The 18,445-nt window shown below is 47.6% G+C and overlaps 1 protein-coding gene across 4 annotated transcripts in view; it reads left to right on the top strand.

Annotated features, from left to right (window-relative positions):
• The first annotated feature begins 669 nt into the window (after positions 1–669).
• ANKRD50 (ankyrin repeat domain containing 50) overlaps positions 670–18,445 on the top strand; it is a 74,768-nt gene continuing 56,992 nt past the window's right edge. For 2 of the 4 annotated variants that reach the window (XM_073572040.1, XM_073572041.1), the window contains exons 1-2: positions 722–865; positions 8,021–8,861. In XM_073572040.1, the coding sequence (XP_073428141.1) occupies positions 8,386–8,861 (476 nt within the window). In that variant the 5' untranslated portion in view covers positions 722–865; positions 8,021–8,385. Of the gene's footprint in view, positions 866–8,020; positions 8,862–18,445 lie in introns of those variants that run through there. The other 2 variants (XM_073572042.1, XM_073572043.1) reach the window with 2 other exon arrangements.

Raw genomic sequence — 18,445 nt, 5'->3', positions numbered from 1 at the left:
TTATCTTTCAGGTTACATCAGGGGCTTATCTACAGCATTACAGAATGCTGTAGATAAGCCCCTGATGGCGGTACCGGCAGCTGATACTCGAAAAATGGGGTGACAGATCCCTTTTAAGGTCATTTTTTATGTGTTCGTCTGCGGTTTACCTTTCAGGTCGTCATGGTGGCGGAGCTTGGCCTTTCTACATTCTGGCCGACTCCTCATTTGTGAATTTTCAGAAATCTGTAACTTTCCCCAAGTGCCTGCAGAGCGCGGCTAAAACTGCAACTACTCTTGTGGAACAAGCAAAAACCAACAAAAATAAAGGCCACTTTCATACTGCGCAATGATGCCTGCGCCATTCAGGTAACTGTGCCCCAAAATACCTCAGCGAACCCCGGAAAGCGGCGTCACAAGGCAGCAGATCAATCAGGCCCTACATATACTGTATATGAAGCTACACTGTGTATATACATTCCCTCCCTCCCCTTCCTTACCCAGTGAGCCCCCTGCTAGCTCTGTCCCCAGTGAGACCCAAACTTGCCGTGCAGCCACCACAGAGGGGGTTACACCAGGACGCCGGGTCACGTGACGCGACGAACTACAACTCCCATGATGCACCGAGGAGTCGCTGGCCGCTGTCCAGACAGTGGGGACGGGAATGTGGCTGGGAGTCGTGACGTCAGCGGGTGGGTGCGGCCACGGGCAGAGTGTCCTCAGCTTCCAGCTAGTTGTATGGCCGTGTTCCCCTCCTGCTGTTTGGAGGCGGAGACCCCCGGCTCTCTGGGAGGAGCGGCCGCTGCACAGCCAGACTGTGAACCCGAGAAAGAGGGGAAACAAAGAGCGAGCACCCCGGGGAGAGGAGCGCTGGGACCGGCGGCCGGTATGTGGGGAGCTGCCCCGGGGCACGGCCGAGTGTGCTGTCACTAGTGGTGCGCGGGGCACCGGAGACTGGGTGACTGCGCCCTGGCACCGAGCGGCAGAGCCGCCCGCACTGCTGGCACTGTGTGCTGTGGACGTGGGGCTGCGCGGCCAGACACGGATGACTGGAGCTGCTCACACAGGAAAGGGGGAGGAAGAGGGTCATAAATGGCCAGCAGACCACGTCCACCACTGGCAGGGCTGCTCCCAGCTGCTGCCACATCCCTCCGCCTGTGCCCACACATGTGCCACTCACCCACCACTCCGTATGCAGCTCGCGCTGCTGCAAGTTTTCCGAGAACTCTTAGTACTTTCCCCCTAGGGGTGAGGGGGCATCTGTCACAGGGCTGTGCCTGCATCTGTGTGACCAGCCTCTGAGCGCTGCCACCGCTGCTGCTGAGCATGGGTGATGCCAGGCTGGAGACACAGAGGAGGGTGATGCCAGGCTGGAGACACAGAGGAGAGTGATGCCAGGCTGGAGACACAGAGGAGGGTGATGCCAGGCTGGAGACACAGAGGAGAGTGATGCCAGGCTGGAGACACAGAGGAGAGTGATGCCAGGCTGGAGACACAGAGGAGGGTGATGCCAGGCTGGAGACACGGAGGAGGGTGATGCCAGGCTGGAGACACGGAGGAGGGTGATGCCAGGCTGGAGACACGGAGGAGGGTGATGCCAGGCTGGAGACACGGAGGAGGGTGATGCCAGGCTGGAGACACGGAGGAGGGTGATGCCAGGCTGGAGACACGGAGGAGGGTGATGCCAGGCTGGAGACACGGAGGAGGGTGATGCCAGGCTGGAGACACGGAGGAGGGTGATGCCAGGCTGGAGACACGGAGGAGGGTGATGCCAGGCTGGAGCGCTGGGGGACACACAGAGGAGGGTGATGCCAGGCTGGAGCGCTGGGGGATACACAGACGAGGGTGCTGCCAGACAGGAGCGCTGGGGGACACACTGGAGGATGATGCCAGGCAGGAGCGCTGGGGGATACACAGATGAGGGTGCTGCCCGGCAGGAGCGCTGGGGGACACACAGGCGAGGGTGCTGCCCGGCAGGAGCGCTGGGAGACACACAGATGAGGGTGCTGCCTGGCAGGAGCGCTGGGGGACACACTGGTTGGTGATGCCAGACAGGAGCGCTGGGGGACACACAGATGAGGGTGCTGCCTGGCAGGAGCGCGGGGGGACACACGGATGAGGGTGCTGCCTGGCAGGAGCGCTGGGGGACACACGGATGAGGGTGCTGCCTGGCAGGAGCGCTGGGGGACACACGGATGAGGGTGCTGCCTGGCAGGAGCGCTGAGGGACACACGGATGAGGGTGCTGCCTGGCAGGAGCCCTGGGGGACACACGGATGAGGGTGCTGCCTGGCAGGAGCCCTGGGGGACACACGGATGAGGGTGCTGCCTGGCAGGAGCGCTGGGGGACTCACGGATGAGGGTGCTGCCTGGCAGGAGCGCTGGGGGACTCACGGATGAGGGTGCTGCCTGGCAGGAGCGCTGGGGGACTCACGGATGAGGGTGCTGCCTGGCAGGAGCGCTGGGGGACTCACGGATGAGGGTGCTGCCTGGCAGGAGCGCTGGGGGACTCACGGATGAGGGTGCTGCCTGGCAGGAGCGCTGGGGGACACACGGATGAGGGTGCTGCATGGCAGGAGCGCTGGGGGACACACGGATGAGGGTGCTGCCGGGCAGGAGCGCTGGGGGACACACGGATGAGGGTGCTGCCGGGCAGGAGCGCTGGGGGACACACGGATGAGGGTGCTGCCGGGCAGGAGCGCTGGGGGACACACGGATGAGGGTGCTGCCAGACAGGAGCGCTGGGGGACACACAGACGAGGGTGCTGCCAGGCAGGAGTGCTGGGGGACACACAGACAAGGGTGCTGCCAGGCAGAATGTGCACCTGATCCTAATGTCCTATCCTTCCGGTCGGGGCTTGTACTGACACATGAGAGCACAGGATATATGTATGTCGTGTGCTGGCACCAGGGTCGGTATCCGGCTCTGGTGTTGCATGCCAGCCTGATATGAATGAGCAGCGTGTCAGCGGTCACTTAGCATGTATGCTAGCAATGCTGGGATCTGCTGTCCTCCCGCATGATGCTACTGACTTCTCACCACATAGAGATTTCTTTATTTAAGAAAGTGCCAGCAGCTTTGCGCTAAATATGTCTGTGTGCATGGATCTCTTCATAAAGGGCACGTGTAGATAGTGGCCCACCAGATCCCAGCTGCCTTTTCACAAGTTAAAAGGAATCCGTAATCTGACACACAGCATACCTAGGATTCCCAATAAAGTAACGTTTTTGAGTGAAATCACTGCCCCCCCATAAAGTGCCAGTAATAAGGCCGCTTCCTTCCCATTATTGACCTGTCTGAAGCGTGGAGGGCTGACAAGATTTTTCCTATTGAAATCCGCTGTTGGTTTGAGTTCAACTGGAAAACCTTTCCCCCGAGATGCCGGCAGTGATATCTGTGCGGCATACTCAATGTTATAGGGGAGAATGCACACTGATGGCTCGCTTATAGGGCCGCGTGCAGCAGTGGCATGCTGGGCATTTGACAGTTGTCCTAATTTCCAGAAGAATTTCGCCAGTGTTTGGTTGCTATGGACATTATTCCGCCCTCTTGTCCGACATTTTACACGTAACCCCTGTCTGTAATTAGGTGGGCCGTTTTATGGAGTGACGCGACCAGTGGCGGGCTGCATGGGGAAGCCTTGTCTGATGCCTGGGCACATATCACAATGTAGAGCCATCATCATCCAAGTGCTTGCGAATGTTATGGCTGGCTCTCTTTCTCTATAATTGTATAAGAAGGTCATTGCACGTGTCTTATTATCTATGATGAAAATATAAGGTACGCTAGTGTTCTGATACATGGAATTATCCGCGATCTGTAGGGTGGGGCCCCCTGATGATGCAGGACTACCACAGGGTATACTGTTGACCCCACAACTGTGACCCTCACACTAAAGAACTTCAGCAAGCAGCCCAATAAGTGATACATCACTGTAATCAAGGTTTCTGCTCGACCATAATGGTGGTCTCATAAGAGTTAGAAAAATTCTGGTGATGTTGCCTTTAAGTACTTCCTGGACCTTTATACAGATGCAAAATAGCCGTCACCTCCAAATTTATTATGACCCCTCTAATAAATTTGCTACATTTTACGTTGGCTTAGGGTATGTTTCCACGGTTAGGAAACGCTGCGGATTGGACGCTGCGTACAGCCGCCAGATGTTACAGCATAGTGGAGGGGATTTTATGAAATCCCATCTCCACTATGCGTTCAAAGACGCATGTGGCAGACCCGCGTAAACGGACATGCTGCTGCAGCATGTCTATTTATCTTGTGGAGACGCTCAGTCTCCACAACATATATTACAGTCTATGTATAGGATGTGGTGATTCCGCATGTGTTCAATGAACACATGCGGAATCATAGTGCGTACAAAAGCTGGCTGCGCTTTAGGCGGAGCTGCTTCCAAAACGCTGCCAATGCTGAACTTGGAAACATACCCTTAAAGTTGGTGCATAGATCATAGAATGTTAGCGGTGGAAGGGACCTCCTGGGTCATCTGGTCCAACCCCCCGCTCAATGCCGGAGTCACTAAACCATCTGAGACCGATGTCTGTCCAGCCTCTGTTTGAAGTCTTCCATTGAAGGAGAACTTACCACCTCTCATGGCAGCCTGTTCCACTCATTGACACCCTCACTGTCAACATTTTTTTTTTTTTTTTTTATCTAGTCTGTATCTTCTCCCTATCAGTTTCATTCCATTGCTTCTCCATGTGCAAATGAGAATAAGGCTGATCCCTCTACACTGTGACAGCCCTTCAGATATTTGTAGACAGCTATTAAGTCTCCTCTTAACCTTCTTTTTTACAACCTAAACATTCCCAGATCGTTTAACCGTTCCTTGTAGGACATACTTTGCAGTCAGCTCACCATCCTGGTAGCTCTTCTCTGAACTGATCCAGTTTTTCAATGTCTTCCTTAAAATGTGGTGTCCAGAGCTGGACACAGTATTCCAGATGAGGCCTGACCAAGAGGGAGTAGAGGGGGATAATTACTTCACGTGATCTAGACTCTATGCTTCTCGTCATACATCCTAGAACAGTTTGCCTTTTTTGCTGCTGCATCACACTGTTGACTCATGTGCAGTCTGTGATCTATTTGTATACCCAAGTCTTTTTGACTCATGCTGTTACCACTTTAAATACATTTTCCCAAAGTGTTTTGGTTTGTGACAAACAATGTGACATGCTGTGGGTATGTTTTTTTTTTGGTCATTCCATCTATAAGGCTTGAAAAACACAGAAAAAATTGTTCCTCTGACCCCTGAGTTTTCTGAGATTGGTATGCACTTTTATAGAAGCCCATAGTAGTGGTGCTGTCTCTCTTCAGTCTTCCCTGTGTTGGGCGTATGTAGATAGTAGAAACTAGTGATGTAATCGTGGCATGCTCCTATTGGTGGATTCAGTTACATCACTGTGAACTTCTGACATCATACGATGTACCGGATCCATAAGGGGAGTGTATTGCGATGTTTCTTTATTTCCTTTACTTTCTTCAGCCACATTTACAATACTTTTGTTAGAACATTAAGGGTATGTGCAGACGTTCAGTAGTAGGCAGCGCTTTGCCCGCAGCACATGTCCGCTGTGTCCAAAGCACTGCCGCTATTGAACGCTGGTGAATCTGCATGTGTTTATTGAACCGTGCAGAACCACCGCATCCTATACATTGTACGAGTGAAATTTATCTTGCAGAAATAATGGACATTCTGTGGTCTGGAAAGACCCGTCGCATGTCCGTCTCCGCAGGTGAGCCGCGGGCGTCTGTAACATCTGACCGCTGTGGGTTGGACACTGCACTAGAACGCAGCATCCAGCCCGCAGCGTTTACCTACTGACTGCACCTACCCTAGAAGGAATCTCTCAGCATTTGTTTGCTTTGTGGTCTGAGGACAGTACGTTGTAGGGACTAGTGATGAGGGAACGTGATCAGATAATGCGTTATCCGAGTATGGTCGGGTGCTGACAGAGTGCCTTCTCCGTGCTTGAATAATATGTTCGAGTCCCCGCGGCTGCATGTCTCGGGGCTGTTCGACAGCCGCAACACGTGCAGGGATTCCCTAACAAACAGGTAATCCATGCATGGGTTGTAGCTGTCAAACAGCCGCGAGACACGCAACCACGGGGACTCGAACATATTATTTGAGCACGCGCAAGAGCATGCTCAAATCACACCTTATCTGAGCATGTTCGCTCATCAGTAGTAGAGACAGAGATCCTGATTCCAGCAATGTCTCACTTAGTTTACTGGGTGCATTTATGATACTGTAGTTAGTTTTCTCTGCTGCAGATCTAGCAGAGCTCAGTTGTTATGTGTATAATGCCGTCCACACCACAGCCCTCTGTGTACATTGTATAGTGACAGACCTGCTAATCAGTGCTGGGGTTGTGGCGGACTAGGAGGCACAAAGGGAGTGCTCCTCAAGTGATAATCTCCTTCTAATAAAACACTGATTCTATTGAAACAGAAAAACACAGCCAAGTAATTGACAGAACACTGTAATCAATGTCTCTGCTCTCAGATTATATAGCAAAATCTGCTGGCAGATTCCCTTTAAAAGCAAACATCATTTCTGTTGTGGCTCTTGTTATTAATGTACGTATTATGTGAGCAGAGCCTTAAAGGGATTTGCTCAACTTCATAAATGGTTAAAATTACAAAGTGCTTGTAAAACCAACCAATCAAGAACTAAGGTATTATTAATTTTATGGTTTATTGCTTGGTCACTGGCTACCACTGCAATGTATTAGATGAGGACGGTCTCCGAGACAAGGAGCACAGCAAGAATGAGACCTTTTCTAGAGAGCTGGTAATTGCTGCCCTAATGCCTGTATCAGATGTAGACAGTCTCCGAGACGAGGAGCACAGCACTAACCAGATCCTTTCTAGAGAGCTGGTAATCTCTGCTCTAATGCCTGTATCAGATGTAGACAGTCTCCGAGACGAGGAGCACAGCACTAACCAGATCCTTTCTAGAGAGCTGGTAATCTCTGCTCTAATGCCTGTATCAGATGTAGACAGTCTCCGAGACGAGGAGCACAGCACTAACAAGGTCTTTTCTAGAGAGCTGGTAATCTCTGCTCTAATGCCTGTATCAGATGTAGACAGTCTCCGAGACGAGGAGCACAGCACTAACCAGATCCTTTCTAGAGAGCTGGTAATCTCTGCTCTAATGCCTGTATCAGATGTAGACAGTCTCCGAGACGAGGAGCACAGCACTAACAAGGTCTTTTCTAGAGAGCTGGTAATCTCTGCTCTAATGCCTGTATCAGATGTAGACAGTCTCCGAGACGAGGAGCACAGCACTAACCAGATCCTTTCTAGAGAGCTGGTAATCTCTGCTCTAATGCTCGGTGGATCGCTGGATGCAGCCGATGTGTGTCACTGCTATCCTGTGATGCTGCCTTCGCTTCTAGGTTTGGAAAGCACATAGTTTGAGCCAGCAACTAAAATGTGAGGCAGGAAATCGCGATGCAGGGCAGTGGTACGCTCCTGGAGATAATTCTGGTTGACGACAAAGGGGTTGCCTCAAACTACTGTAACACATAGATGACCACCCTCTCTGATCAGCTGAATGGGAGACTGATTGTTTGTTGCTCTCTGCCATGTACTGCAATCTATGAACCTGCGGTGTTCGGCTACTTTCATTGCTTACATCTGCTGCTGCTGGAGCAGAATTCAGATAATCAATTTGGGCACCGTGTGTTTGTCACCCCTCAATCCTATAGTCCTAGGAGGGGTTATGAATATGTCCCAGAAAACTCTTATTTTTGCTGCAATGACAGCCATGTAAACACTTGTAAAAAAAAATTTTTTCACTAGATTCCTATCATATGGTCTCATAGACTGTGTTATAATGTATGTTTTGTTCTACTTCCACTGCTTTTTATGGGGATCTGACTATGTCCGAGTACACTCTGCCTTTGTACTTTTTGAAGTAACGTTATGGCAAGGCTGCTTGTGTATGAAGCGTAGCATGTGATGAGCGGTTGGCGGTAGTCCGTAATAACGGCTGTCTTTTCTCCCTCCCTTTCTCCAGATGTATTGTGTCCTCCTTGTCCATAAGGAATGCTCCGTTCTATGAAGTCCAGATGCAGTGATGATGAGAGAGCTTGACTTTGTGAGCCATCTGAAAAGTATTACTGTTGGATGTGCGCAGAACTCTGACCAGCGCTCTTCTCAGTGCTCCTTAGTAAGATGGAGGAAGAAGCGTGGAGAATTGTGAGCGACCTCTCTCTGCGCGGTGACATTTACTGGAACCATTGAATTGCCCTGCATTCCACTGTCCTGTCTTGTTTGGGATATGTCACTACGGGAATTCCGCTCTAGTTTTCGCCCCGAGGTTTCTTCTCCTAAAGTAACACGCTTTGGTGTGAGAGCTCCGATTCCCGACCAATAGCTGCAATGGCTCAGACCAGTTTGCTGCAGGGGAAACCGTTCTACTGCAGGGAATGGATCTTCCACAAGCTCCAGCACTGTCTGCAGGAGAAGACAACCTGCACCTCAAGCACAGCAAGCAAACTGTCTCTGGTGGCAAACTCCGGCAGCAACGGAGGCAGCGCCGGCAAGGGCACCGCCTGGGGATTACTCTTTGTTGGCGGCCCCGGCAGTGGGAAAACAGCTCTTTGTACAGAATTGCTGTGGCCGAGTTCACCTGCCGGTTTACAAAGGGGCTTGCACCGCCAGGTCTTGGCCTGCCATTTTTGCAAGGCACAAGACTCCGACACACTTTGTGTGGGAAACTTCATCAGGGCACTGGTTGAGCAGATTTGTCGAGGCGGGCTCATGCCAGGATTTGAGGATAAATTGAGGGAGCCCTCAGTCCAAAAACTTTTACAGCCTGGAGAATGTGAACGAAATCCATCAGAGGCCTTCAAGAGGTACAGTATTGGCGACCTTCCAATTTCTATACTGTGCAGTCTGTCAGTGGGTATACAGCAGATTTTACTCCAGAAAATCCACTGGGTATTGATTAGTAGCAGAATTGGGGATGACATTTCCTAAAAGTTCATCCTCACGCTGCAGAGATAATCTGCACCATAGATTGACTTAATATGTGGATTTGCAATTAAGTATGTGTTTTATTGCCTATTAATGCACTTTTTTTTTTATTTTTTTTTTTTTTACTATAAAAGCAGGTTAGATTGGCTGCAAGGTGACAACAGTGAACTATGTGGTAGGCCTTCACGGCTGGTTCCCAAGGGCTAGTTGGACAATTCAAGAGCCATATTGACTTTTACCCGCAGTCACACATTTTGAACTTCTATGGCTGTCGATCAAAAACAGCCCCCAAAAATAGTACCTGTAGCCAACCTCTCTGTTTAGACTGCTCCATAGATTTTAGTCCCTAGGAACTTCTGCAGCTGTTTTACTATTATTTTGGAGTATTACATACGTCCAATATTTCCCAAGTCATAAAATTTTTTTTCCTTCAATACAGTTCATAAGCAATGACAGCCTTCATTGTCTCCATACAGCTATCCCTCCTGGTAGCACAATATGCCCTCGGGTTGTGGTACCGATGGCTACAGTACAGTATTCGTAGGCTGCATGTAGCCAGTCTGTTTAGACTGGCCGATTACACTTCCGTGTGCGCAGAACAATCGTTAATGCGATCGTTCTGTGCACATAGAATATCATATGATCGCCAACATATAATCTAGTTACACAGGAACATTTTTATTTTTTTTTTAAGCAGGACTAAATATTTTGCATGACAAATATCCTTTTTGCTTATTTGTTGGGTGATCTGGCAGCCTATTTAATTTGGCCAATTTTCATTAGGCACTAGTGGTCCTGGGAACACTCATTTCCTATAATCGACCAGCCTAACACTAGGGTCACATGGCCGTAGATTCTCTCATGAAAGAGTTGGGTCAATTATGCAAATGACAGTAATAATCAAACTCTGATCACAATTATGCAAATGACACTAATGATCAGAATATCGGCACAGTTTAATCCGATTCCCTCGGATAAGAGAACCATAGCACACTGTGAGGAGTAGATGGAGAACAAAATTTCTCCATGTTCTCCATTGTGTCAGTGAGCCAAAATTGGACTGCACTCAGATGTCATCCAAGGGCAGTCTAATGATTTGAGACTGTTCTTGGATGACATGCGAGTGCAGTCAGAGTAAAAAAAAAAAATCTGACATGTGCACGGCCCAATAAACTAACATTGGTCCAAGTGCAATCCGATGTTTTGTCTGATCACACTCTGTTCGATAAAGTGGTGGTGTGAGCGAGCTCTAAAAGTGTCATTACTCGTTACAAACTTGGAGATGGAAGTGGATAAGAAACCCGTGCTGCCGAGGATCCAAAATACAGTAGGAGACCATATACGGTTTTATCTGTGGACGCGTTTCGAGGTGAACATGCCTCTTCATCAGGACAAACCACAAAGATAGCATACAGCTTGTAATAATGTGGGAATAAATAGATAGTACTTTCAAAAAAGAGGCGCACAAAAGTGGTCCTCCAGCGCTGCAATAATTAAATCCGCTTGAGTTGTACTTTAAGGCCGGGGTCACACTTGCGAGAAACTCACATGAGCCTCGCATCTCAATACCCGGCACTGCCACCAGCACTCGGGACCAGAGTGTGAGGCTGCATGTACAGTATTTCTATGCAGCTGAGCGCTCCAGTCCCGAGTGCTGGCGGCAGTGCTGGGTATTGAGATGCGAGTTTCTCGCAGTTGTGACCCCGGCCTAAAGATGAGTCTTTGGCTTAGTGGTAAGACCACATTCACACATCCATTTTTTCCTCTCGTCATTGGTTTTGCCTTTTTTTTTTTTTTTTTTTTTGCCTACTCTTGGCAAGGGAGCCGATAAAAACCGATGTGAAGGAAAACAGAAGTGTAAAGTATGTTTTCTGCTTGTCATCTGTTTTTAACCCATCCCCATAGAATAATGGCTGAGTCTGATCCGCTTAGCAGATGACAGGACATACGCCGAGTCTCCAGATCCGTTTTCTAAACTGATGTGTGTAGTCAATGAAACACTATGGGCCTGCATGCTGTTTGACAGAGAAACGGACGACACGCGGATGTGTGACTGCAGCCGAAGGAAAGTCCATTTACAGCATTACACACACCCCCGCTTTCTACATTGCTAAATGCATGCACAGTATGTAAGGAAGTTGTAATGTCCGTTACCACACTACAACCTCAATGTCCTCTCTGTTAAAGGTATGCAACCACCATAGAGATCAGCTGTACATTGTCACAGTTCTGGCCATTACAGCCCCAGAGAAGTTGTCCTACCTGCCATCCATGATTATAAAACCTACAAGAGAAAAAGTGAGCAAAAACCCTGCTGTATCTAAGTAAATAAAAAGCTAAAAGTGCATTTAAATAACACAGATTTTTTAGTAGTACATTTTTTGGATCCAAAAATAGCATAAAAGCCATCCCACCACGACAAAGTAGCTCTGATCAGGACAGTCCTATAGAGAAGTTGTTCTACCTGCTATCCATGATGAATATTTCAGAATTGCCGTTTAAAGGGAAGACCTAAAGTGACTATTCTCATAATTCTAGGTAATCAAAAAAACATTTACTTCTCATGATTTGCCCTAAAACTTCTATTGCTGCCGAGTTGTTTTGCGCAATAGTTGGTACTGGTAAGAACCTGCTACCTTTTATTAAAGGGGCTGTCCTCGACTTGGATATTGATGGCCTAACCTTAGCATAGGTTGACAACGTCCCATCAGTGGCGGTCCGACACCCATCACCCTTCCCCGATCCTGTGTCGACCGGAGCACCACAGGACCTAACACACTGCAGCTCAGCTGCCAATCGCTGGACACCCTTGAAGCACCACTCCAGCGTCTATTTTTTGACTTGAGTGCTGCTACTACTGTAAGTTCCCTGATCTCAGTATTGTTCTTGGCAGTCTCTCTTCAGCTGCCATCTTGTGACTGTAACTGCTGACTGATTAGAAGTCTGAGGTAACGGTCACAAGCTCTCAGTACTGTCTGCGACCTATCTGGTGACGAAGGATGTAGATGTAAAACTACCTTACCTTACATTGCTTGTAAGCCGCATAACCACAGATACTGTCCTGTACATAATGCTTAGCACCACAGCTACTCTGGCAGTATCACTGCTGACAGAGCCATAAGGGCATGAAACCCCAAGTATGGCAGCGGCCACATCTCGTTCTGGAATGGGCACCTGGCAGACAAAAGTGACTTTAATTAGTGAAGCTTTGCTGAGTCAGTGCAGTTCTAAAATTCACATTTAGAACAAGGATAATTAATTTAAGCTATTTTATTTCCTTTATTGCATATGTTTGCAGCTTTTATGAGCTGTAATAGCCTCTCCCGGGGTACGGGATGGCGAACGTTATAATCGGGACCCATCCAGTGAAATGGAGGGATCAGCACCGCCCTAAATGACCCTTCACAAAGAGCGGAAATGTTGGACCCCAGCTACTATGTCGGCCTCCTCTTTATTTAGCACATATTCCTATTTCAGTCTGTGGAGGTGGCTACATTTTGTACAAAAATATGATTTTGTTTTGCATATTCTTCCAAAGTAGAGACCCTTATCTTAAGGGCTGCAATGGCCCACAATACTATAGTATGCCGGTCATAACCATTGAGACGGTCATATTTGTGTCTCGGGGAAACAGAAAGAAGGGAATATCCTCCAATAATTATCAGTCTCCGCACCTCCTCCAGCTATGTGGTAGGCTTTCAGTGTTCCTGCCTCATTTACCTGCACACATCTACTTTGAAGTGAGTGGTATCTTGCTGGGTTGGGACCACCCTCCAGTTTCTGCCACCCGCTGACCACTAATGATTATGTACAGTATGTATGGCATAGACTTAGTATGGGAATTTGATGTAACCATAAATTATAGATTCTAATTGAAGGGAGATGACAGGTTGACATTAGTAGTCACTGCCAGTTACACCTGTAGCCGTGTTTCTGTGACATGCATGTGTAATGGTCATTTATAGATTTCCATGCTTCGTCTTCCTGGTGCAGGGTTTTAGTAGCAGCAGAGCAATTTTATATTTTAGGTTGTGTTCACTTCTGTGTTGCAGATTCCATTGTATTTTCTGGGTGCAAAAACGAACATCGCGATAAAACATGGCGGACCTGGTTAGGCCTGTATCACACATCCGTCTGTTACCATCAGTCAAAATCCGCCGTTTTGCCCAAAAAACGGATCCGCCATTTTGCTTGGCAGATCCTTTTTTTTTTTTTCCCATTGAGTTGCATTACCGGCGGATCTTGACGGATGGTCATCCATTGGATCCGTTTTTTTGCGGATCCGCCAAAATTTTGGCGTCCGACAACATGCCTGGACGGACAATACAACGTTTTTTCGGGCGGCCGGATCCGCATTTCTCATTGCGCATGCCCGAAGGACTTCACTCAGCCGCAAATTTAACCCTAAGCTCTGTTCTGGCAGCTGAAAAATTCTCTCTCGGCACACGTTGATGTCCGTACACAGGTGGATCCGTTTTCCGCCATTTTGGGTGCCATGGCTATGCCATCTGACTGATCCGCCACTCCTACCTGTCTCATTGTTCTACTCCTATGACTGAGTGATTCCGCATTTCCGAACATGTATGTGATCCGAGCCTAACGGAGATTGTCCTGTGGCTAGAGGGACTGCTCCATGCAGCCATGCTAATCCTTGTCTTTATATAGTGTCTTAACACATCAGTCGCTGTTATAAAGTCAGTAGGTTGGTGTGGCCCTGACAGATGACACCGGTATTTTTATTCTGAACAACATGCTCTAAAAGGGGGCTGTCGCCTCTCCTGTCTATTTTAGTGAACACTTATATTCCACGTTAAAGGGATTGTCCTCATTTAACTTTTTTTATGCCACAGGTATTTTCTGTGTAAAAATTGATACAATCAGACTTGGTCCCCGCTTCTTCATCTGCCCCTGCCTGACATGGCTGCGGCAGTGACATCGCTTCTGCAGCGTGGGATCGCTGCAGTCAGTCGCTGAGTTTGTCTGCTGTCATCTTCCTCAGTCTGACAGCTGGCCCCAGTGATCTGCGGGCACCATGTTAGAAAGCAGGGGAGCGGAGCGAATCAATATATAATTTTGAGGAAAATAAGATTCAACATTACATGTTTTAATTATTTATATCTTTGTGGTCCAGTGGGTGGTCCTATCAGTGTGTCATACAAAGGAAGCTGTGTGTCAGTGATGGGACTACCGTCTGGACAAGTCTTAGGGCTTCTGCTGTATAACATGATGCCTGCTGATTGGACTGCAAAATCATGGTGACAGGTTCTCCTTAAAACACCACTGACGCTCAGTACATTGACCAATTTTGTCTTTGGATCGCTGCCTCCATGCACCTATAAAGCTTCTGAACAGGGGCTGTCTATCATTGTATAGCAATGCCCGCAGCATCCTGCTCCAATATGAATATTCATATTACTCTTGGTCTGCCTCCACAACTCACTGCAGTGGTTATCCATGTTAGCTAAGGCCCCCACACTCATTAGATATTTGTTGATCAACCTGTCTCCCCCGACCATCCCACACACAGGAACTTGACCGATCGCACCTTTATTATCTATGAGAGCGCTGCTACCTGATCTCCGGGAGAAAAAAATAATTGGTCCTTGGAAATCCAACAGGTCGGTTCCTTCTCTGCCCTGAGGTTTTCTCATTGGGGGAGATTCAGGAGGCCACCATATACATCAGACAGGTGACTAGTCCTGCCAATATCAGTGGGTTTGGTAAATTTTCTTCTCAGGCGTACTTATTGTAGTGATGGGGGAGGTTATATGTTCACCACAGGTAGGTATTAAACAATTACCATTAGGAACCAAATAGGAATTGTTTTATCTATTGGTCATATACTAAAGACAATGATATATAATTTGGGCCTATCTGTAATGGCTTTTCTGTAAAATATCAACCTAGATACAATATTTTAACTCTTCCTAGATTAAATTTGGTTGACATTTTTAGCTGAGGTCAAAACAAAAACCTGTTAGGCTGTGTGCCCACGTTGCGTTTTTTAAGCGTTTCCGCAGTAGCAAGGCCGCAGCGGAAACACTTAAAAAACACTAGTTAAAACGCATCCCAAGCAATCCTATGGGATTCCGCAGTTGCTGTGCCAATGCTGCAGATTTTTCCGCTGCGGAATCGCATTGTGGAAAAATCCCATGTCCATTAGTTTTGCGGAATCGCGGCGATTCCGCCGCCATAGGATTGCATTGAAACGCTCACTTTACACATGTGACTATGCCCACCATGCGTAAAGTGAGGATGGTGCCCAGGGTCTGGAGGAGAGGAGACTCTTCTCCATGCCCTCCGTACCATATTTCTTTTAAAAATAGTATTAAAAGAAAAAATAGAGATATACTTACCCTCTGTCGGCCCCCCGGAGTCCTCCCGGCCCTCAGCGGTGCTTTCCAGGCATGCTTTGCGACAAAATGATCTTTGTGACGTCGCGGTTGCAAGACGTCACAAAGGTCATTCTCGCAAAGCACGCCTGGAAATGGACCGGACAGGGAGCGCCGCTGAGGAGATCAGGGGCCGACAGAAGGTGAGTATATCCATATTTTTATTTTTTTTTTATTATTTTTAACATCCTATCTTTTACTATTGATGTTGCATAGGCAGCATCAATAGTAAAAAGTTGGTCCCACTTGTTAAGCACTATGCTTGACAAGTGTGACCAACCTGTCAATCACTTTTCCAAGCGATGCTTCAAATCGCTTGGAAAAGCGCAAGCATTCTGCAGGCTAAAAATGCTTGCATAGCGCTTGGGTTTTGTGGGAAAATGCAGGCGAATTCCGCCTGCGTTTTACCGCGGCGGGGAGTTGCGGAAATGCTGCGGACATTTCCGCAGCATTTCTGCAATGTGGGCACATAGCCTTACTGTAGTGACTAAAACTACTATAAAGGGGGCTTTACACATAGCGAAATCGCTAGCAATATCGCTAAAGCATCACCGATTTTGTGACGCAGCAGCGATATTGCTAGCGATATTGCTACATGTGATACTTACCTCCAACCGGCTCCCCCGCTGGTTATCGCTGATCGCGCGAGATTGGCCTGGTCCATTTCTCGTCGTCAGCCTCCTGCTTGCGCCGACTAGCGAGCCATGGATGCAGGCGAAAGACTGACACCGTCGCCGCGTCTGAAACGTAAGTACGACCGCTGACCGCTGCTGCATCGCTGTGAGATCTGCCTGTATGACAGCTCACTAGCGACCATTTAGTGATGCACCAGCGATCCTGACCGAGTCATATCGTGGTCGGGATCGCTGGTGCATCGCTAAATGTAAAGGGGCCTTTAGTGTCTTGACTTTGCTCCCTGTCCTAAATGCATGACCTACACAAAGAATATGTTTTCCACTATCCATAGGATAACAGATAACTTATTCATCACTGGCGATCTGACCACTAGAACCTCCATTATTCTTGAGACCAGAGCTCTGCAGATCTCCTGTCTGAAAGGAGCAGAGCTCAAGCCTGTTCACCTCCACTCCATTCTCTGTGACCTCTTGCAAGACTTCTCCCCCCCAACAATTTAGAAGTTATCCCCTATCCTATGTATAATTTGGACTGAATTATTTTAAACCACTGACAATTGGATGTTTTTATTTCCATTGACAAAGGGGTTTTGTCCTTTAATTCTGGATCTGTCGTCCCCACTTTAACAGTGTTGGTAATGCTCACCCATTTGGTAATACATTTCTAAAAGGATTACAAAGAAACAGTAGAATGCAGAGGGCCTGCTTAACCCATTAAAGGGAGTCTGCCTCGTGCCTCCATACAAAAATTAAAGTACTTAAGCAGTTATATAGAGGAGTTAACAGATATAAAAATCATGCCAGCAGTATGCAGGTCTGCACAGACAACCCTCACTTACCGGCATCACGTCATGGGAGTGCCGATGGTTTAACAAAGGGATTGATTTCCCTTTGTCAGATTCCTCCATGCCGCTGTCAGTACTGACGGCAGCATATGAGGAGTTGAAGTGCTGAGATTAGCGGCACTGTGTGATCTCAGAACATGACGCAGTCTATAATAGGCGGCTCCTACTGCGGTGGCAAAAACTGTGCCCGTACCATGTCTCCAACGTGACTGCACTTCCCATTGCAGTAAATCACCTGCAATCTTGATGTACAGTTACATTTTGCTAGAAAGGGTGTTATAATAAGTCCTTCCAGTTGCAGCTGACTAATACTAGAGATGTTTTGGGCAACCGTAGTCCAGGCCTGTCGTGACGCACAGGTGTCGTCTTGCCACCCTGTCTAATCATAAGCTGAACCTAGGATCTCGAAAATGCCTGAAATTTCCGTAGTTCCACAGGAAGCTTTGAGAATGGGGCGAGGGTGCCCATGCTCGACCTCTTCTTCATTCATTGTCTATGGGACTGACAAAGCATAGCACAATGCGTGGCTATTTTCGAACTGTCCCATAAACAGTAAAGTAAGCGATAGTCTAGCATGTGTATTTACACTCCATTCAAGACCCCTAATTTCCCAGAGTTCGGATCCCCAGTAGTGATCATCCCTATCTTTCGGCCTATCCTATTCCCTATATAAATGTTTTGTTGTTTTTTTTTTTAGAAATTGCAAAGTATGTTACATTAAAAATAGCAGCAGGGCATGTCTGGCATATGTTATGTTCCAAATATTAACTATATAGAGCAGACAGGAACAGGATATTCCAGTTGGCTGATGCCCAAGATAAACCATGTGCCTGACGGTTTGCCTTTTAATATGTGTAGTCTTCTGTTTTTCTACCTGATCCCTGTTGATTATTGAGATGCACGTAATTGATTTTAGACTTGGTGAAGATCGTTATTTTACTGTAGTTTTTTTTTGTAGCTCATCATCATGGCACCAGAGTTTGAAGTCTGCAGAAGAGCCTCCTGATATGCAAAGACTAACTGGAAGGAACCTGTCGTTCGGTTTTATCCCCACAAATTGCCACAAAAGGGCTTTTCTCGCTAGTGACTTACTCCAAATACCCATGTCATCAAGGCTTGTGCGTGTGCGGCAAACATTGCTTCTCGGGTCTCATACACTTACTAGAGCAGGATACGCCAGACACTACTGAGAACTATTGTGGTGCAGAGGATATAGACTTGCCATTTCATATGCAACCCCAATTCCCAAAAAGTTGGGGTGCTGTGTAAAATGCTCAGAAAACTGTGCAATGACTTAAAAATCTCTTTTTTACATGTTTTATTCACAGCAGAGTATAGGACACAGATCAAAAGTTGAACGTCAGACATTTTTCCATTTCATTTGAAAACATTTAACTCCTTTAGAAATTGATGTCAGCAGCGCATCTCAAGAAAAAGTTGGGATAAGGTTAACCAAATGCAGAAAAAGTAAGTGCTACTAATGGGCAAAAAAAACCTGAGTTTGATTTTCAATGGTCCAATTAATTAACATTAATGAAATGAATTAAATTAATAAAAAAGAGCATGTTGGAGAGGCCAAGTCTCACAAGCA

Source organism: Dendrobates tinctorius, unplaced genomic scaffold, assembly GCF_039654945.1.
Source record: "Dendrobates tinctorius isolate UK_male_01 unplaced genomic scaffold, ASM3965494v1 ptg000030l, whole genome shotgun sequence".
Classification (NCBI taxonomy): Eukaryota; Metazoa; Chordata; class Amphibia; order Anura; family Dendrobatidae; genus Dendrobates; species Dendrobates tinctorius.
The sequence above is the reverse complement of the archived record's forward strand: the minus strand, read 5'-3'. Positions and strand labels throughout refer to the sequence as shown.